Source organism: Phyllopteryx taeniolatus, chromosome 5 (assembly GCF_024500385.1).
Source record: "Phyllopteryx taeniolatus isolate TA_2022b chromosome 5, UOR_Ptae_1.2, whole genome shotgun sequence".
NCBI classification, from domain to species: domain Eukaryota; kingdom Metazoa; phylum Chordata; class Actinopteri; order Syngnathiformes; family Syngnathidae; genus Phyllopteryx; species Phyllopteryx taeniolatus.
This window is the reverse complement of record NC_084506.1, coordinates 1,736,531-1,758,488: the sequence shown is the minus strand read 5'-3', so window position 1 is coordinate 1,758,488 and position 21,958 is coordinate 1,736,531. Positions and strand designations below refer to the sequence as shown.

At 38.4% G+C, this 21,958-nt stretch overlaps 2 protein-coding genes across 5 annotated transcripts in view; both read right to left on the bottom strand.

The window, feature by feature from the left end:
• The window catches only part of parvaa (parvin, alpha a), a 34,772-nt gene extending 14,662 nt beyond the window's left edge, over positions 1-20,110 (bottom strand). Inside the window, exons 1-5 of the mRNA XM_061773126.1 lie at positions 19,807-20,110; positions 9,958-10,047; positions 8,302-8,372; positions 4,879-4,981; positions 4,184-4,324 (exon numbers count right to left, since the gene is read on the bottom strand). Coding sequence (XP_061629110.1) covers positions 4,184-4,324; positions 4,879-4,981; positions 8,302-8,372; positions 9,958-10,047; positions 19,807-19,945 — 544 coding nt within the window. The 5' untranslated portion in view covers positions 19,946-20,110. The remainder of the gene's footprint in view (positions 1-4,183; positions 4,325-4,878; positions 4,982-8,301; positions 8,373-9,957; positions 10,048-19,806) is intronic.
• A 243-nt stretch (positions 20,111-20,353) lies between these two features.
• mical2b (microtubule associated monooxygenase, calponin and LIM domain containing 2b) overlaps positions 20,354-21,958 on the bottom strand; it is a 127,497-nt gene continuing 125,892 nt past the window's right edge. For all 4 annotated transcript variants that reach the window (XM_061772530.1, XM_061772532.1, XM_061772533.1 and 1 more), the window contains one exon: positions 20,354-21,885. In XM_061772530.1, the coding sequence (XP_061628514.1) occupies positions 21,650-21,885 (236 nt within the window). In that variant the 3' untranslated portion in view covers positions 20,354-21,649. The remainder of the gene's footprint in view (positions 21,886-21,958) is intronic.

Sequence of the window (21,958 nt, the reverse complement as noted above, 5' to 3'; positions counted from 1 at the left end):
TTGAAAAAGTCAGATGGTATTGAGTCAAGACAGCTCGTTGATGGTTTCAGCTGCTGAACCGTTTTCTCTACAGTTTTTTGGTCAACTGTATCAAATTCTGACATGTTAATAGAGTTTTTCCTGGGTGGCTTCAGATGTAGTATAATTTTGCTGATATGTGGTAATATTTAACCTGATGGATTGTATTTTCTTTCACTAAAATAAGCAAATTCATTACATTTATCTGTTGTAAGGAGTTCTGGAGGGCGGCACAGTGGACGACTGGTTAGAGCGTCAGCCTCACAGTTCTGAGGACCCGGGTTCAATCCCCGGCCCCGCCCGTGTGGAGTTTGCATGTTCTCCCCGTGCCTGCGTGGGTTTTCTCCGGGCACTCCGGTTTCCTCCCGCATCCCAAAAACATGCATAAATTGGAGACTCTAAATTGCCCGTAGGTGTGACTGTGAGTGTGAATGGTTGTTTGTTTGTATGTGCCCTGCGATTGGCTGGCAACCAGTTCAGGGTGTACCCCGCCTCCTGGCCGATGACAGCTGGGATAGGCTCCAACACGCCCGCGACCCTAGTGAGGAGAAGCGGTTCAGAAAATGGATGGATGGAAGGAGTTCTGGAGCTATCTGATTCGGGGGAGTTGTGAGCTGGCTAGCACAGCAAACAGAGTGTGAGTATTGTTGAAGTTCTTACTGATGATTTCAGAAAAGTGTTGCTGTCTAGCCCTGACTAACTCTTGGTTAAAATTACAAATACTTTGTCTGTAGAGGTCATAGTCAATTTGGAGTTTAGTTTTTCTCCACTTACGTTCTGCTTTCCTACACTTTGATTTAGCGGTCTTTACCATCATTGTGCTCCTCCACGGTGTTCTAGGTTGCCTCAAGATTGTCTTAGTTTTAATAGGAGCGACAGCATTCATGAAATTTTAGATTTTACAGGTGAAATTATCCAAAAGTTCATCAACTGTCTCAGCATTCACAGTTTGTGGCACAGCAATGGTCTCCATATACTTAGTGGCGGTACTCTCATTTATGTACCTTTTATTAATAGCCATAGAGGTTGTCTGAACTTTTGGAAGAATCTGTAATTCAAAGAATACACAAAAATGGTCAGAAATAGCCATCCCGTTATGACAAAATAGTTGTAGTCAGTACAAATAACTGTAATAATTTGTCATTCGCTCCTCCGTTTGTTTGGATGACGCTGATGAATACCGTCTGCGCCCCGTGTCGCCTTATCTCCTGTTCCTCCGATCGGTTGGGAACTTTTTGTCATTCAGCCGTGTCACCAAGGCCAGTGTTTTCTTTTCGGGCCGCTGAATGACGTACACAGTAAAAAATGTTGGCAGCCAATAACGTAACCCCTTGTCTATTTAGACAGAAACCGTCTGCCTTAAGCGCCCAAAAAACGCAGAAATTGTCAATGAAACTCACGGATAGTGCAGTACACACTTCGTTGAGCCACTTATTTAATTGACTGAGCCTAGAGTAACGTTCATCTCCAAATCGCACAAGTGGGAGAGGTCCACTCATAAAAACCCCAGCATCCAAACATTGCACTTTTGTTAGGAGATCAATGAAATCTCACTTCAGTACCTCTGATTGCTGGGCCCCTGTGGGTATAATGACATATTTCACAGTTGGGTGCTGATTAGTGATCTCTGGGATTTTTTTTTTTTTTTAGAGATATCAGACACCATGTCATTGGTAAAACACTGTACTTTGGTGTTCTTCTCACTGCAAAGAAATTCACATCCTTGACAGCTCCATCACCAACTATTAACGTTTGGGGTGCCATTTTTTTGTTGTATGATTTAGTTTCATACCTTTCAGTGGTGGTGGGGGATGAGCATTCTTACATTACATTTTATTCCAACAAAAATAAGTAAAGGGTACAGCGGAGAGTGACGGTGCAAGGATGTCCATCCATCCATCCATCCATTTTCTAAGCCGCTTCTCCTCACTAGGGTCACGGGCGTGCTGGAGCCTATCCCAGCTATCATCGGGCAGGAGGCGGGGTAGACCCTGAAATGGTTGCCAGCCAATTGCAGGGCACATACAAAAAAACAACCACTCCGACTCACATTCACCCTTACGGGCAATTTAGAGTTGTCAATTAACCTACCATGCATGTTTTTGGGATGTGGGAGGAAACCGGAGTGCCCGGAGAAAACCCACGCAGGCACGGGGAGAACATTCAAACGCCACACAGGCGGGGCCAGGGATTGAACCCCGGTCCTCAGAACTGTGAGGCTAACGCTCTAACCAGTCCTCCACCGTGCCGCCGGTGCAAGGATATATGACAGTTATTATTACTGTGTTGGTCTCTATCAGAAGGTATGCAAGGTTTAAATCAGCCTGGTGTATGGTTAGTGCTCTAGTTCATGTCAAAGTAGAAAATTCTTTTTCAGATAATGCGATATAAAAGTAGGGCTGCAACGGGAACTCAACGAGAACCTTTCTGAGTACTTTGAGTACAAAAAATGTATTGAGGAATTTTCTCTGCCTTGGGGAGCCGCTTATTTAACTCATTCATTGCAGCACTCCCAATTTGATATTATTGGCATATACAGTGCAGTAGGTGCCTGTCAATGGCAGGAATGAGTTAATTGTGAAGCTCAACGGAGCACACAGACTAGCACAAGGTGCTTACGTCATCAACGCGAAGGAAGGAAGCGGAAGTGCAGCATACGTATTTGATTCAAGGAGCGCGAAATTGGCGAAGTCGCAGTAGTTTGCAAACCACCGTTAAACACATCAAAGAAGAAGCATTAAAGAAGATGGGGACAACATCAGAGAAGACAAATGCGACGGGGAAAAAAAAGGCGAAATGCTGAAAGTGTGGGGCATTTCAGACTGAGCAGAAAGGTCAACACCAACACGTCTGAACGTCACACAAATCAGTGAGTTTAACATTAATGTAATGTAACTTACTAACATAACGTTAGCCTTGTGGTGGGCTAAGGTTTCTATTAATCAAGACTACCGTCAAATTTGTGGTCAGTTTTTTACGATGGTGACAACTATAGTGTGCGCGACTAACTAATAACTTAGCTTCATTCAGGGTGCTTGTCATAGTAGTTGAGGGACAGTTTTACTCAGGGGAGGCAAATACTTAAGCACTGCGAGATATATGGCCAGTGTACAACCATCGTATCTGCAAGTGCAATAAAACAAAAATAATTAGTGCAAAGCTTGCCAAAAAAATTCATTAAGGTAATATGTTTGCTATCGAGGTGTCTTCATTTTCATCTTCATTGTAGTTTAGTTTGACTGTTCTAAGATCATAAATGCACAGCATTATTATATCACATCCTAAAATGCTAGTTGCTCAGGTGAAGTTGCACAACAGGCTCCTTATTCCTTTTTAATTAATGCCGTAAAGTTTTTTTTATATTGATAGAAATGCTAAGAAGAAAAATTGCTGTTTAAACTGAAGTGTATTTATGTTTTATTTATTTTTATTTGTTTGAAATGGCCTCACTGAAAATATTTCTAGACAAGAAAATAGTTTGCTTCTCAATGTAAATTTAAGAAATAAAACAGTTGATTATCTAAAAAAGAAAAACAATTGGTCATTCATTTTAAGTGAAATAGCTTAGTTTTTTTTGTGTATTTATAATTGCTCTATAAACAAGCAAAAATATAATTCAGCCGAATACTCGATTATTCGGTAAAATTTTTAATAGGATACTTGAAGACTAAAATAATAGATAGCTGCAGCCCTATATAAGAAACTATTAAAATAACATTCCATTTGAAAATAAAGAAACTGCAATTTGGTGAGCATGTACTATTATTATATCTGTCTAAATGTCATACAATATTCTTCTTAATTAAGCGTTCTTTTGCCAAGATTATGGGGCCACAACCTTCTGTTAATCTTCAGCAACATAAAAATCTAAATTATATAATATATTTAAATATACTGTACGGAACTGGTTGAAATCACTTGCATGTATACAGTATTCCATTCATGTGCATCACGGTGCCCCCCCCCATATCTTGAAATCTCTAGAATTCCAATTACAAACCAAATTATATTACAGTCTGGATTAAATAATGGGCAAATATACAATCATTCCTGCACTCCCATACTGTTATACCTAATAAATCTGACAGCATAAAATGTGGATTACATAAGTGCATGAAATTGTAGGAGTAACTGAATAGGTTGCATAACGATGACAGTCACTTACAGTCAACATTCCAGCGAATGTTCCTCGTGGAGAGTTTGAGTGAGTCGTTGATCCGTTCTAAAACAGTCTGCAGCTTCTGCTTCTGTGCGATCTCTGACTGCGTCACCTCCGCCACATTAAGTTTCTCACCTTCCAGCTTTTCTGAAACACATCACAAGCATAGTCAATAACCACGGCTAACAATGACCGTACAGTGTTCCCTTGCTAAATCACAGTTCACCTACTGTGGATTACGTGCTTTGTGGATTTTCTTTTCATAATAATATCCTGCATAATTCACCATATCGCAGGATTTTTTTGGGGTGGTAAACTATACACTTTCTAGCCAAAAACATTAAAACACATTAAAAGGAATAAAATGTACATGATGTACAGTACTACTGTGCATTACTGTATTTTTTAAGGTTTAAAAGAGTACATAAAGTGTTTATAAGAGTAGGGTAGAGGTTAATAGGAGTGTGGGGAAGATTAATAAGAGTCTGGGGAGGTTCATACAGTTTTAAAATATGTATAAATCATAAACAAATATGTGGTCGTATCTTTGCAGATTTCACCTATTGCGTGGGTGGTCCAGACCCTAACCCCTGCGATAAAACGAGGCAATACTGTATATGACAATATCTCTTTTTGAGGACCAACAATCAACAGCTTTCTGAGATAAGGTAACATAATAATGAGTGACTTGATGAACTCACCAAATAGTTTCTGAAGGACCTGTCCATCATAGAGATCTTCAGCAAGATCCTTCACAATGATTCGCTCCCCAACAAGAACATCATTAATCCAGTCGATCAACACCTATGCGACCACATAGGAAAATTAATTGCAGTACTGTACTGCAATAATGTAATGATGTTGCTGCCTGCTAAAAAAAAAAAAATATATGAGCAATTGTAACTAGGTTGTGTTTTTATAAACTACATTATTTAGCAATGAAAGTTTTTTCTTGCGCTTGAAAAAAAAACAGGAATTACGAGCTTTTCATCGTGACAACATTTTATCAATTTATCCATTCTCTGAACCACTTATTCTCACTAAGGTCACGGGTGTGCTACCGCCAATCTTAGCTGACTTCGCGTGAGAGGCGGTCGCGAGCCAATCGCTGGACACATATAGACAAACAACCATTCATACTCAGATTCACACCTACGGGCAATTTAAAGTCTTCAATTATTAACCTACCATGCACGTTTTTGGAATGCGGGAGGAAACTGGAGGACCCGGAGAAAAAACACACAGGCATGGGGCATGCAAACTCCACATAGGGTGGATTTGAACCCAGTACCACAGAACTGTGAGGCAGATGTGGTGACCAGTCTTGCCTGTTCCACCACTACATTTGATCTTTTTATTAATTTCTTCAAGTTGTTGTTGATGTTTTTATTAATTTCTTAAAGTTGTTCTAAAGTCTTTAGGTTTGCTTTCTTTAGATTTTGCCTTTGTAGATGGCATCTTTGATTATACAGATTAAGACACAATGGGGCTGGGCAATTAATAAACCTTTATTTTTTTTTAATTTCAATTTTGGGTTCTCACGATCATAAAAACATTTTATTTGAAGAAAAATGAGTAATATGCCGAACGGCACAGTGTGTCTTTGCAAATTCCTGTGTTGTGAAACCACCCTGAATGCACCTGTGTTGCTTGCAGCAAGCGAGTGACCTACTGTATTTTATTCTGCCCTCTCTGAGAGTGCTTTAAGCTGTTTATTGACATCCCAGTTGGAGCTTACTGTAAAACTAAACATACAAATATTTACACACATTCATTTATTTTCCATACCGCTTATGCTCACTAGGGTTGCGGGTGTGCTGGAGCCTATCCCAGCTGAACTGGTCGCCAGTCAATCGCAGGGCACATATAAACAACCAACCATTCATTCACACATTGACACGTGCGGGCAATTTAGAGTCTTCAATTAACCTACCATTCATGTTTTTGGGATGTGGAGGAAACCAGAGTACCCGGAGAAAACCCACGCAGGGACATGGAGAACATGCAAACTTCAAACAGGTGACGCTGCATTTGAACCCGGTCCTCAGAACTGCAAGGCAGATGTGCTAACCAGTCGGTCACCGTGCTGCCTATTTACACACATTGTATATTTAAATACAACACGTACTTCACTTTAGAAACATCACTAGCCTAATGCTAACACTCAATAGTTAACCCTATTGACCGGCTAGCTAAAATTAGCACTAGATTCTTAATGTGTAAATATAAAAGTATAAACAATTAAATACACTCTTTACTAAGGAAAATAAAAATAGTGTGGCGATAGTGAAATCGTGCATTTCTTTGCACTTTTATGGTATTGTACTGTCACTGTGCATTGTGGAATAAACAATCACCTCCCAATCGCTTTCTTCTGTTTGTTGAGAATTGAGCAGTGTACGTGCCAAATAGCAGAAAAAATGCATAGAAACCCTTGTCTGTCCCAGAATGACAGACAGGAAAACCCACAAGAAAGAAGCCCAGGCTCTCAAGAAGTCAAGTCAAATGTAAAAATGTTACATTGACTAATTGTAAATACATTATTTCGCAATCAAAAACATATGAACAGTAGCGTACACATACACCTAAAGGAACATGTAACTGTAAATAGAGTGCCAACAGTTTGTAAATAGTTTGTGTAAAAATGTTACACGGTTGACTGTAAATTTATTGTTATTTTGCCAGCAAAAGCACTTTTTGATTGTTGTTGGTGGTGTTTTATAGAAGTAAAGCACTGTTCTGATGTTTGAGGTGTCACCGTAACAAATAATATTAGTGTCACAGTCACTGTTGTGCAAAACTACATCTTTCCATAAAAAGCTTGTTTTCTCCGTTCCCCACCCAAAGATTAGTCAAAATGCTCTAAATCGGCTGGCACTCAAGCGGTTGTCTTTACTGAAGATGGCTGGCATCGAAAGAGTTAATATACAGTAAATGTGTATGTCTATGCGTGCACCACACTGCCCCTAAGAGGCCAAGCCACGCCCAGCAGGAACAAAAGCTATTTTTATTTATATTATTTTAAAATATTATTTTACTTGTTACAAATTTATTTTGTTTTTTATTTTAATTTATAATTAAAGTTGAGTTTTGGTAGTTGAATAAATACATTTTTAAATCAATGAATACCGTAATCTCCCGTGTATAATGCGCACCCATGTATAATAGTACCCCTAAAGTTGACCTCAAAATTCTGGAAAACCCTTCAACCTATGTATAATGCATTTTTACAATGTATGATTTTTTTTTTTTTTAACAAAGTATTATCTGTATTTTCTTAGTTTTTTTTCAAATAATTAGTCTGAAGTCAAGCACTTTACTTGAACACGTAATACTTTTTTATTTACTTGTTCTTATTTTGACATTCACAGCCCTACTTTTATTTAATAAATGAAAAAACACACAGTTGTGGTCATATGTTTGATTACCCAGGCATATTTTGTAAGATGGGTGCATGCAAACCTTTTTGACCCAGCCCCCGAAAAGAATCGGAATCGAGAAGGTCCTCAGAACTGTGAGGCTGACGCTCTAAGCAGTCGGCCACCGTGCCGCCATTGTTCAGTCATATTTAAAAATATATATATACTTCACAAATTCTGCCAGGGTATGTAAACTTATGAGCACAACTGAATATGCAGTCATACTTACCCCTGTCATATTGGAATGAAAGTGTAGGCTACAACTTTTTCATAACCTCTAGGTGGCGGCATAAATTTATAAAATGTGAAGGTTTTTTTTGTATTTTCCCCTATACCAATGTATAATGCGCACTATTGACTTTTGACAATTTTTGGGGGGAAAAATGCGCATTATACACAAGAAATTACAGTAAGTGTCAGAACGCTGTAGCACTTCTGTTTCGTGCTACCAGCTGAATCGCTCGGAGCGGAGCACACAGAGGAATGAATCACGTAATTAAGTTATTCAGTTCAGTACGTTCACAAAAAATTGTATGTTTGAACAAATCGTTCGCAACCGATACAACACTATTCCCAACACTTTTAGTAACTCGGGTTTCATTTTCACAGGTCTCCAGCTTCTACCACCATGTGTAGAATGTTTGCTGTATGGTGTAAATAGACTCAGGTAAGATGTCTTGAATGCTTGTTCCTTGCACCACTGACCTTCATAAGTTCTTGCAGTTTGCGGTCGTTCTTGGAGTTTGGATCCACCATGGTACGCACCTCATTCTCCTCTACAAGATGAACATGATGTCAGTTGTGGTCCAACTGGAATGCTATGAGTTCAAAGGTACATTTCCACTGAGTGGTATTGTTTATCCCAGAGTCGCCAGCAAACCCTGATCTGGCTTGTGTGTGTTGTGCAGCTGGTATGCTAATAGCTGTGTCAGTTACATGAGAAGTGTGACATCCACATTAGCAAAAAATTTAATTTAAAAAAAAAAAAAAAAAAAAAAAAAAAAAAAAGAAGAGTTATGCGCAGGGTAAATGTAAAAACAAATCTATGCCTTTGCACCCATAAAAGGTATTCTATGTTAATTATAATCTCATATAATATTTTGTTTTTGTGTGAGGATAAGAAAGTCAAGCGTGTCCTCTCCCACTCTCTCTGATACAGTACTGCATTATCACTTTGCCGTGAGGCAAAGCAAAATGCCTGCGGTTGGGGTCCAACTGCATGAGACAGATGATTACTGCCTGTTCATTAGGGATGGGTATTGTTAAGAACCTCACGATACCATTTTGATTCTTTAGGTTGCGATTCGATTCTATATTAATTTAATTATTTTGATATCGGTTCAGTAAGAAGTATAAATACATGAAACATTTTTTATATTTTATTTTCATGTCCATGTGAACATACAGTATGTGGTATGTCACCTCATATTTTTGAGCAATAAAACATCTAAAAAAAAAAAAGGCAATGCAAAAAAAAAAAAAAAAAAAAAAAGCAAAATAACTCATTTGTGCATAGAGACTACAAAAGTAAACAAAAGTAAAGTGCATGTAAACTTAATATTTCTTACCTCTTGGAAATGTTGATAAACCTCATATATACACACACACTATGAAATCGCCACCATTTCTGGCCATTGCTAATTCTGCACATGTAGATATTTGCACCCTCCAGTGGCCAGATAGTGAATCGATTCAGATGACTCCATGTATCGATATTGAATTGGGGGGAAGAATATTAGGATGCATCGATAAATCGATAATTTTACCCACCCCTACTGTTCATGTGTGTATATATGACTTCACCCAAGCAAAAAATAGGCAGACACTTTTATTAAATTGCATCTCAGATTATTCTCAAAGCACTTTTCCCGGGTCTAAAGGGTTAACATTTTTCTCTTGACAGTAATCAAAGAGTAAAAATGAATGGAGGGGCTCTGACATTTTGTGTTTCTTCTGCTTACTACATGATAGACAAGCTTTGTTGTTTTGTCCCATTTCTTTTGTCATGTGGACATGATCTCTGTTGACTAATCAAAAATTCCTGGTGGAAATAGGGCTTCATTTCCAAGTTCGATATTGCCCCTGCTTGGGGGCAAGTATGATAATTTTGCAAGGCAAAACCAAACTAAAGTTAACCTTTGGAAATTCTTCTGGGTATCGGAATTAATTTAAAGCATTAGAGAAGCGTTCTGATTCAAACATTTTATGCAATCTTCTTCTCTTCTCAAACCAGTGTAACACAAAATGAAAAACTATCTTGATAATAGATTTCTGGAACAGTCTACAACTTTTGAATACTTTCCTCTTGTATTACTAAACTTAAGATGTTCATGTGTAATTGAGGGAATGTGAAGTGAATACCTAGCATGGTGTCCTCAGGGTCGAGCTCATAGTGGGATGGGCTGAGAGGAAGGTTGATGGCATTTATCCCCTCTTCCTGAAGCTCAGACACTAGAGTGATGAGAAATAAATTATGAAGCATTAAATAAAACACAATTGTGATGTCAATGATAAACTGACTGATGTCATTGGATAAGTAAGAAAGGATATCACAAATAATGCAATCATCATTTACACACAAGGTTTGCTTTTCACAACCCACACACACAGATCTGCAGCATGTAAGCAAGTGGCCACCTGAAGAGCAGGGCTCAGGATACGGACTGTCCAGATTTCCCTATTTTTTTCATCCACAATCTGGGACCAACAACCCCCATGCGCCCAAGCTTAAATTGTGCAGGCTCAGCTAATGTGACCCCAATTTAAATTATGACTGAATGTGCTTTATTACAAACAAAACATACAGACCCTTTCCAAACAATTAGAATATCATGGAAAAGTTTATTTATTTCCATAATTCCATTAAAAAAAAATAAGATTTCATAGATTATAGATTCAGGGCCCATAATTTAAACAATTTCAAGTATTTATTTGTTTATTTTTAAATAATTTTGGCTTCCAGCTCATAAAACCCACAAAATCAGGAATTAAAAAAATTATAATACTGTGAAGAAATCAGCCCAAATTTTGGAGGCCATAAATTTTATAAACTGAGTGTCACACACTAATCATCTACTAAACTTAAAGCACCTGCACATGTTTCCCCAGGTGTCATTAAATTGCTTCAGTTTGGTTCAATTGTCTCAGTTGGGTTCAATATGGGAAAGACTGCAGACTTGATAACTGGCCAGAAGACCATCATTGATGATGGGTAAGCCACAAACGTTCATAGCTAAGGAGGCTGGCTGTTCACAGAGTGCCATGTCCAAGCATATCAATGGAAAGTCTAGTGGAAGGACAAAATGTGGCAGGAGAAGATGCACCAGCAAAAGAGATGAGCGTGGGCTTCAGTGGATTATCAGAGAAGATTCAAGTACCTAGCAGAGATCCAGAAAGAGTGGAATGAGGCGGGAAAAAAACAAAAACCACCACATTCAGACGCATCCGGGAGATGGGCTACAACTGTCGGGTTCCTCGGGTCAAGCCACTTCTGAGCCTGAGCCAACGTAGGAAGGGTCTCAACTGGACCAAGGAGAAGAAGGAATGGACTGCCAGTGGTCCGAGGTCCTCTTTTTTGATGGAAGTAAAGTGTGCATTTCATTCGGGAATCGAGGTCCAAGGGTTTGGAGGAAGAACAGAACACAAGCTGCTTGAGGTCCAGTGAGAAATATGCACAGTCAGTCATGATTTGGGGCGCAATGTCCAGTGCAGGTGTTGGTAAACTCTGCTTTCTAAAATCCAAGGTATGCCAGAATCTTTTAGAGGACTTCATGATTACTTCTGCTGAGGATCTGTATGGAGATGCAGATTTCATCTTCCAGCAGGACCTGGCCCCTGCCCATACCGCCAGAAGCACCAAAACCTGGTTTGATGCCCATTGCTATAACAGTGCTTGACTGGTCAGCCAACTCGCCGGCTCTAAACCCCATTGAGAATCTGTGGGGTATTATCAAGAGGAAAATGAGGGGCACCAGACCCAAAAACAAAGAAGAACTGACAGCCAGCATCAAGAAAATATGGGCTTCCATAACTCCCAGGCAATGCCACAGGCTGATTGCCTCAATGCCATGGCGCATCGAGGCAGTGATTAAAGCAAAGGGATTCCCAACCAAGTATTGAAGACGAACATATTGTTTTGAAAGTACCATATTCTGATTGATTTAATGATTAATCTTTTTTTCTACAAAAACTGAGAAGCACTGTAATTGGTGATTTCTTCACAGCATTTGAATATTTTGAATTCCTGATTTCGTGGGTTTTATGAGCTGGGAGCCCAAATTATGTAAAGATAAACAAATAAATACTTGAAATTGTGGGCCCTGAATCTATAATCTATTAAAGAGTAACTTTTTGAATGGAATTAAGGAAATTAACTTTTCCATGATATTAAAATTTTCTGGAAAGGGTCTTTAAGGTATCAAATCCAACAATACATTTGTCTTGGATATTCAACTACAGTCAGTGTACTAGAGACTTGAGGGCTCATTTATCAAAAAGTGCATCGGATTGTTACTAAAAGTGCACATGCACACAAAAGCTGGATATGGCGTACGACCAAATTCCTATCAAATCGTGCGTACGCATGCAGGCACAACTGTTGGAATTTGCCTTGATACGTTAAAAAAAACTGCATAGGCAGTGTTACTGCGACTCCAGAATTAATGTAATTTTATTCTTTTTGAGGGGAAATTCATTGGTACAAAAATGAACTAGCTCATAGTTCTTTTTTTGTTTTCAATATGTCGCTGACAGGCTATTACCCTCAAAATACTGGCTTTTCATTTTCCCATTGTTTCCACCCATTCAATCCACACTAGTAGCCAGCTGCAGCTTTCACCCTACAATCTCAAAAATACGAGAAACATGCAGATTGAATCGTGCTTTTTTAAAAATGAGGAATTAAAACAAAAACAGGACTTTTGTCCTTAACGTGCAAACAAAAACACACAACACAGTATGACAGCAAGGATGGCATTCCAAGCAGCTATATTGACTATATTAACAAAATATCTTATCTACTCTTACATTACGAAACAAAATAAATTCCATTATCAGTGTTATCGTACAGTCTTAGTGTCTGATATAAATAATAATTTTCGTACTAATCAATTTTTACAATTATGTACTGTATTACAAAAGAACCAAAGAACACAATCACTCCCATTTACGCAGTGTCCCTGAACACACCTCGCACACTTACGCAGCTGCCAGCCTAGTTTAATTCTGAAGAACGTAATAGGAAATGCAGCAGTTGTACATTGCTTTCCGTGTTCACTTTCATAGTTACAATAAAAGGAGATAAGTATACAACAATCTGGGCTGCTCTATGGGTTGTTTGAAGTGTTATAATTTACCGTAACATGGGTGCTAATCTTATTAGCATGTCCAAACAGGTCCCTCTGCAGGTCACTTTCTGATGTTTGAGTTGATTCACTGTATATCACACTACACCAACATCGCAGCAGACCCTGCGATGTGAATATTGTGCATGTGTGTTTACGTACATAGCGATGACGATGCTCAAACAATATATCGTCTAGTCCTAGTACACACCGTTGTTAAGTGATGCCCCAGTTTTCACTGCCTGGGTTACAGGCTCCATAAACTTACTATAGATATGGTAGATTTGATACACCACACTAAATATGGTACTCTGAAGTGAGAGCAGCACCAGAATACAGGGCATATGTAGAAATCAACCAGTATAGGAAATTAATGACCTGAACAAGGAATTATCCAAAACAAATTAAACAATGACCTAACAAATTATTATCTGGATCAAGTTCATTGTATGAGGATCGGGGTTCAATCCCCAGCCCCGCCTGTGTGGAGTTTGCATGTTCTCCCCGTGCCTGCATGAGTTTTCTCCGGGCACTCCGGTTTCCTCCCACATCCCAAAAACATGCATGGTAGGTTAATTGAGGACTCTAAATTGTCCGGAGGTGTGAATGTGAGTGTGAATGTTTGTTTGTTTTTTATGTGCCCTGCGATTGGCTGGCAACCAGTTCAGGGTGTAGCCCGGCTCCTGCCCGATGATAGCTGGGATAGGCTCCAGTGCTCCCGCGACCCTTGTGAGAATAAGCAGCTCAGATAATGGATGGATGGATGGATGTTCAGTGTACCATTGCTATGTCCTGTTTATCTCTGCAAAACAAAAGCATGGCATTCCTAAACCTCAGGTCAACAGTAGTGGACACAGTATATGGAAGCTGAAAACACCTCTTGTTTTCTTCTGTTACTTTATTACTAAACAAAATAGCTCAAATGGAAAACACTCCACAAGCTTTAAGGAATAATCTTAATTTTTTATCAGAAAGCCATAAATGGCAAAGGCCATTACAGAAAACATTTGCTGAGAGTCAGTGTCAGCAAAAGACTAGAGCAGTGACGCTTCCTGCTTTTCATCAGGCCTTCTAGCATGCCCAGCATGCCTTTCCTCTCAGTTTGTCAGATAGCTGAGGAGGCTCAACCACTCAATGTGTTTACATGTTGGGAGCATGGAGCGAACATCCTGTGAATTTCTTTGCCTTCACTGGAACAGCATCTGCATAATCAACACCACCCTCAAACATCCCATAGATCAGTAACAAACTGACACACACCTTGTTAACATAAAAAATAGGCAATTAAAATTGAGTCCGAATAAATGTGTTTCCAGTTAGTCTTTTTGTTGAAACACTACGGGACTGATTTACTAAGATCCCAAACAGCGGGCACTAAATTGTGTTCATTCAGTCTTAACAGATTGCCCCACAAAAGGTGTAAAAGTGGTTGCAACTGCTGTATTTAAAAGAAGGTTTTGCGCTTTAGGTAGCTCTGTCTGATGGTTTTTTACTACTGAAAATTTGGGAGAGCACTCCAAGTGCAAAATGAAGTTTGAAGTAACAAAACTGGAAGTGTTAGTGGAAGACAAACACATTCTGAGTTACAGAAGAAGAAATCTATTACTCTAATAATTTTGGTGAAGTCAGCAACTGCATAAAAGCCATATTTTAAAGAACTCGTCCTGAGTGTGTGATGATTGGGTGTATTTGCCCATCCTGTGTAAGATTCCGCTTAATACCTTGAACAGCACACCCGCAAACTGTTCTGAGAGAAATGACCCAGGCCCAAGGAAATGCAATTAAAAGAAGTGTCATAGGCAGAGATGGGTAGTGACAAACTACATTTACTCCGTTACAATTACAGGGATGCCTTGATATATTAGTTTAATTCGGTCAGTGACGACGCGCTTATCTCAAAATGTATTTCCCCATTAGAATTAATGGAAATCCAATTAAACCAGTTCTAGTCCCTCCCCCCAATTTTTTTTTTTTAAACATTTCCTTAATAAAAGTGGCAGTATATCATAAAATATAGTCATACAAATATAATAGAATGTAAAGATATGAACTGGTTTTAAGAAGTTTAATCAACCGTAAGTTTCTCATGCATGCAAAGTTTGATTTGCATTTTGTGCCTTTAAATGTGCTCTCTCTCTTCCCCCTCTCCCCAGAGCCGCTTGACTCCCGCCACCCCGTGCTACCATTGTGAGCAGCAGGCTGTGTCTGCCATTAGCTGTTACGTTCCCAAAAACATTTGTTTGTTTCTTTCTTTCTTTTAATCGAGAAACCTGCGCTCAACAGTACGGTATTGTGTACAAACATACAGTAACATTTGCAACCCCACGACATTTGTAAATCTTGACCAATTCAAACCATTCCAACAATAAAATATTTTCCACATTCCCACGACACAAATTCCAGTTTTCACCCACATTTCACATTTCCCTACTTTAAAATACCCACGTTTTTCCGACATTAAAACAAATTCAAAATGTTTCCCTCCTTCTTCCACATTTCTTGACCAATTCAAACCATTCCAGCTTCAACATATCTTCCACATCCCCCAAATTCTCCACATTAAAATACCAAACTTTTCCCCACATTAAGGCAAATTCTACTTTAATCCCTCCAGCTTCAACATATCTTCCACATTCCTCAAATTCTCCACTTTTCCACATTAAAATACCAAACTTTTCCCCACAAGACAAATTCAACATTAATCCCTCCTGCTTCAACATTTCTTTACCGAGACAAACCCTTCCAACTACAAACATATATTTCACATTCCCCAAATTCTACATTTCTCCTTGTTTAAGTTTCACTTGGCGTAAATAATTTTATGGTACCGCTCCTGTATTATGTTTAGCACTTTCTCCAGTCCCAACCAAGCACAGTTGGGATCTGTCTTTATACAGAGACAGTCCTTGCTAATGTTGTCTATTACACCCTCTGACCCTCTCCTCCATCTACTTGATTCATCCTATCTTGGCCCTGATTCATCCTATCTTGGCCCTGGCTATTACTCCACTTTACTCCGGCAACCGCTGTGGCAACTGACCATAAACGTCAGTGACTACAAACTGAATCAATGATCTGCAAAAACAGAGAGTAGCCAAGGCCTTCCATCAAATCATATAACACACACAAATCCATGCACACTGTATGAGTGTGTGTGCACGTTTCTTGTCCTGCCAGCATAAATGTGATGTGATTACATGCAACAGCATAAAATGAGGCTCAGCTGTGGAACAGTAAACCAGAGCAGCACCAAATAATCATCCATTTAAAAGGAAACATTTCTACTTCTGTGTAAAAACACTTGACTATCATGCTCACATAGGCAGCGAGGATAGAGATGACACTTTAACATTTTTCCCATGATGCCACAAAATTATCCCAATTTTTTATTTTTTTTTGTTCTCCAGTACATGATATTCTTGTCCAACATTTTGGTCTTTCTACATACATAGAAGCGGCTCAGAAAATGGATGGATGGATGAATTTGAGTCACTGTAAAGATTTACGATAAACACGGCTACGGTAGGCCAAATACGTAAGCTGACACTACATCATGCATGGTCCAGTGTTACATGTATATATATATATATATATATATATATATATATATATATATACATAGATATATACATACACACATACATGTCATCAAAACGATAAACTTGAAAAATTATGTAATCATGGAATTAGCCCATTCTTAAAATGAGTCATTTTTTAAAAATAATTACATGAACGCCTGCATTATCACATACAAGTATATTACATGACAAATGTGTGTGTCAAGGTTATTATAGTAAACGAAAACGAACAAAATAACTACTAAACTAAAATTTAAAAAACATTTTCGTTGGTGAAATAAAAACGAAAAAGTTTTTAAAAAACTAAGTAAATAAAACAACATTTTACGTTTGCAAAACTAACTATAATCACAGTGAAAATGTCCTTCTTTTTTGTCTGTTTTTATAAATACATAGGTACAGACAGATACAGAAGGAAGGTCGAACAGTCATTTGGGAATTGTAGTTTACTTACTGTGTGTTGCCGAGAATTGTCGTCATCGTCAGATTGACAGCTAGACCAAGCGCAAGTTTTGTCGCCAAGCGGATTTTTACGTCTATTTTTGTTGCTACGTGGTGCTAATGGAACTGGCTACACGGCTACCAACTAGTGAGCGCCTTCATGGAACCTGGAGGTCGGTAATTCCTCTTTTGGGGAAAACGTCGCTGTTTCCCGCCACGAAAGGCACAGGTGAATGCAGATAAGGAGTTTGTCTCGCTGACACAGCAAGCAGGTGATCGAAATACTGCAACAACAAGACATTTTCATAGCACTACTTGACAGTTATAAAAAAAAATTTATGGTATTTTTTTTTTTAGTTTTTATTACACAATACTTACTGTCGTCTTTTTTAAATCTCAGTTGACAAATACCCTGAATAAAAAAAAAAAAAAAACTAAAATGAACCGTTTAAAAAAAAAAAAAAACCTGCTCTAAAAACTAAAACTTGAAAAAGAAGTCAAAACGAAATAAACATGAACTACAATGGAAAATCCAAAACTATTATAACTGTTTGTATGTAAAATTATACATCTATATACAGTATATGTATGATATGTAAAAAATATTAAACCACCCTTGTTTCTTCAATTTCTATAATACCTGGTACCGCTAAAGGCATTTTACCTGAAGAATACAAAAGCTTAATTGTATTACTAAATACAATTTTGGTTATTATAAACAAAACAATGAAAAATGCCTAGAGCTAGATATCAGCTCTTATATTCAACTTGTGAGCTATTTTTGTTGTCATCATTATATTTGTCCAAACAAAGGTAACTTTAGTTGGACCTGGCAAACGAACATGCAACTCAAGAAACAAGGGGTCTATTTTTCCATGACTATATTATTTATTTCTGTATTTATAATATACTTAATACTTTGTATTTCATGGTTTCAAGCTTTTAGTGTGCAGTATTCTTGTATTTGACGGCATGTAATTTCTCCCATTGTAAACTATACATTGTGTACCCACTCAGTTCAGCGCAGTGCTGTTTTTCATTGCGGACAGAGCCACAACACTCAAAAAGTTAACCTTTTTGCTCTACTTGCAAAATAAGTGGTTTCCCTTTTGCATTCGGGTGGATTTTTATTCTTCTCGAACTCCCCGATTTTCGGAGTGGTCTCTGACGACAAGTGGAGCCTGTATTAGGGTTGGAGCGGTCCAAACTGGGCTTCGGTGCGGCGGGCAGCCACGCTAACTTGTCTCATGCGATCGATCTTGCATGCATTGTTTGGTGCATATTATATGTCAGGCACCTCGTTAGGCAGCTAAAATATCCTCTGAAAGAGGTTTTGTTCATTCGTGGCAATTATTATTGTTTTTGTTTACACAGTAACTATTGTATGACTGCTTTCTGCTAAAGAAACACAAAATAATATGGTTAGTGAGCTTTTTACAAAAGACAAGTTTCCGCGCTCTGCCCGTTGCTAGGTGAAATGTGTCATTACTGTGCTGTCATTTTCAGTGCGCCACCGCTGGAAATAAATTGGGCATTCACTAAATATAAAAAAACTAAAATACAGAAAGATGTTAAACGAGCTGATAAGCTTAATCAGCATTGTGTCATCTCCTCTAGTAGTGGCCTGGGTGGATTTTATAAAATTTGTATTTTTTGGAATTACATACTGCAGGTTTAATTATGAAATTTACCTAATTGTCCCTCATTTACATTACTCGAAGACAATGTGTAATCAAATTACAGGTGCGTTTGGAAATTTCCATGATTACAATTTTAGTTGCATGAGAAAAATAGCCCAAAAAAGTTTAGATTTTTTTCACATCACCTCATTCCAAAGCAGACGCTTATTATTGGCTCTCTCTGGTCATGCGCCATTCCACAGTAATCGCAAACATAAAATATTTCCAAATGTGACCTTTACCCGCCACCTTGTGGTGAAATTTATTAGTTTATCTGCAATTTGTTAAAAGTTAATACTCATAATAGTTAAATTTTTTAACACCAAAGAACTGACTTTGAACATTTTCATCTTTGTATTAATTGACTTTTTAATGGATCATTAATGCTGTACCTATCTAGGTTGTAATATGAAGCACTATTGTCGAAATTGTGCACATTTGTCATTAGGTCAACATGGTTTTCTGTTTTTCCTTATGCCATACACATGATGCAACACATTTACATTTCATTATGTTTTATCAATGTGGTTAATTCCAAAACAATGGTCTATGGTTTGAATCCATTATTTTTTAGAGGAAACATCCAAGTGTCCTGTTGACGCATTCATTCAAAATTAAGAAAAATATACTGTAATTGTAACCAACTACATTTCCACATGTTCCCAACACTGGTGCATATCACATTACACCATCATTAAGATAAAAACAAGCCATTTGTTGTGTTTTCTCATTTTTGTTTTACTAAATAGTGATTAACTTCTTTTATACTTGTGTGTCCATTGATGAAGTTTCAATATTGGATGTCGCTCATTTCGCTTTAAATTATTGTATCCCCCCCCCCCCTCACATCGAACAAAATCAGTGGTCAACCATCTTCCTGGATCTTAGCGTCAGAGACTTTTTCCATTATTATTGTTGAAAACCAGCGTTTGTGACATTTACCTTAAATGGATAAAGATTCCAGTGATTTGGCTACATAAAAAAACTGTACCTTAAGAGTCAAAACTGTTATGCTAAAGTGCAGAACGCTTTTTGAATTTGTCCTGACATACTCTTATTAGGACGAGTGTCGACTATGTTGAAAAATCATCATTTCGTCCTATTTTCCAACACAAGGTACTAAAACGCCTATGCCAATTCACGGCTCGTTATGTTTTGCTAGCCGTTTACCTTCTTTAGCTTTCTTCCTCCTCGCCAGAGTCCCCCCAAGTTTTCCAAGAAAAGAGTCGTCTTTCTTTCTCGAAGAAGGGGATTTAGGCGTTGTCGGGGATTTAGGAGAGGACGGAGACTTCTGAGGAGAGGATGCCATTGTCGGAACAATAATTCAATCCGACGCTGTCTTATACAAACTTTCCAAGTTGGACGTGGAATTAAAAAAAAAATTGCAACAAAAAAAAATACGGTCCACTCCCTAAAGCGGAAATGGAATTCCACTTTTCCTCCAGAAGTTGGCCGGCGTGAGAGGCCCCGCCTCCCCGGAGGAACACCAGGGGAGGAACGAGCTTTGGTGGCCGGCCGGACTCCATTTATGGACGCCGTTTCAGAAACCGAGCAGTTCTTAGTAGCAAGGAAGGATGAAAATTATGCCCAAAAAACCCAAATATATATATATATATATATACTTTTTAAAAAAATAGTTGAAAATAACTTCTTCACATGCGGAGGATATACAGTGTCAATCAACCACACTAATATGTTGCCATTCAACAGGGAGGGAAACATTTAAATCCATGTTTATTATAGATTGGGCTCATTTTAAAATGAACCAAATGGCATAAAACCAAAACATGCAGCAACATCACATTTAAATACCACATTCAATTTGGTTTAACAAGTCTCATTCGAGCTCATGAATCAACGATGGTCACTTGTCTGGGAATAATACATCCATCCCCTTATGACAGTAAATTTAGTTAACCAACAGTTGCTGGTTACAGGTTAAATTCACACTGAGCTGTTAAAAACACTCCATTCTCAGCCATATGAGCAATTTATCTTGTAACTGCATCCTTTATTAGCTGGACATAATGAAATACTGAATGAAGTATTTAACTATTTCTCGCATTACAAAAATGAGCACAACTTGGGGGGAAAAAAAACAACCCAAACACCTTAGATACTATAGCCGCTTTCACACTTGCCATCTTAGCCAACATTTTACAACTTTTTCTTTGTGCTCTCCAGTGTGTAAAGTCCCAATGTGGGAGGAAAGGTAAATTTGACCTGTAAATTAACATTCATGTTCTGATGCTTGACAGAGGCAGAACCTTGCCAGCGTATAAGTGGATTGAGAAGTTTAACATTCTAGACTCACAGCTCATGTCCTGCCTTTGCGCTGAGGTCTCCTCGCATATTCATAAATTACTGTAGGTATATGAATGGTGCAAACCCACAACAGCTGTCTGGATTAATTCTGAATGAAAGGGCCCAGCTAATAAATCTATGCCTGTGACGCACCAATTTGTCGTGAACTCAGTGTGAAAGCGGCTTTACATACACACAGGACAAAAAGTTACATTAGTGAACATAAAACATCTGTGGATTCATTATCCAATTACAAAATTTGAGCTGTGCAAAACTGAAACCCCAGGTAAAGTGCCCAGTTAGTCCATGTGATAAAAGGTGATCATTTACAATAACAGTCTATCTGTCAACAACCCAAGTAAAAAGATCAGCAGTTGTGGCCACAGGCCAGTTGGGTTATGAAGTGTGCAAAAAGGCAGTCAGTCATTTTCTGAAGTAATGAAATATAAAGTACATTGACATATGATATAAGCCTTTTTTTGTGTCAATTCTATTTCGATTCTTACGCTCAAGCCTCTTCAAGGATTACAAAAAAATAATACAACAGTTTGAAAAAAATTCTTAAAGGTAAAGACTTTTAGTTGTGGATATGATTGAACAGCTTACATAGAGAGGTGAAGAGTTTACTTTTCTTCTTTAAACTAGTGTTGTGCATAGTCTTGGGACATCTGTACTACCCTCAGTGGCCTGCATCTGACCTGGCCTTTCTTTAACAGTCAGCCCTCAGCCCCACCTCATCTGACCCCCAGCTGTCATTAGCCTGGGCCCAGTGGAACTCGTAGCCTTTAGACAGCACAAGGCTCTCCAAGTCGCGGTCCTCAGCTCTCTCCATCAGCCTCTGCTCCTCAAGTATAGACACCAGCATGTCTCTTTTCTCCACTGTCCTCATAATCTCAGATAGGATCTCTTGCTCCTTCTGGAGCTCAGAGGCGCTCTTCTTTGTATCTTCAGAAGAGAAAAAGCAAACAGTAACAAAAGATTGGTACTATCTTTCCTTTTCCTCCTATCAGCATGTGTG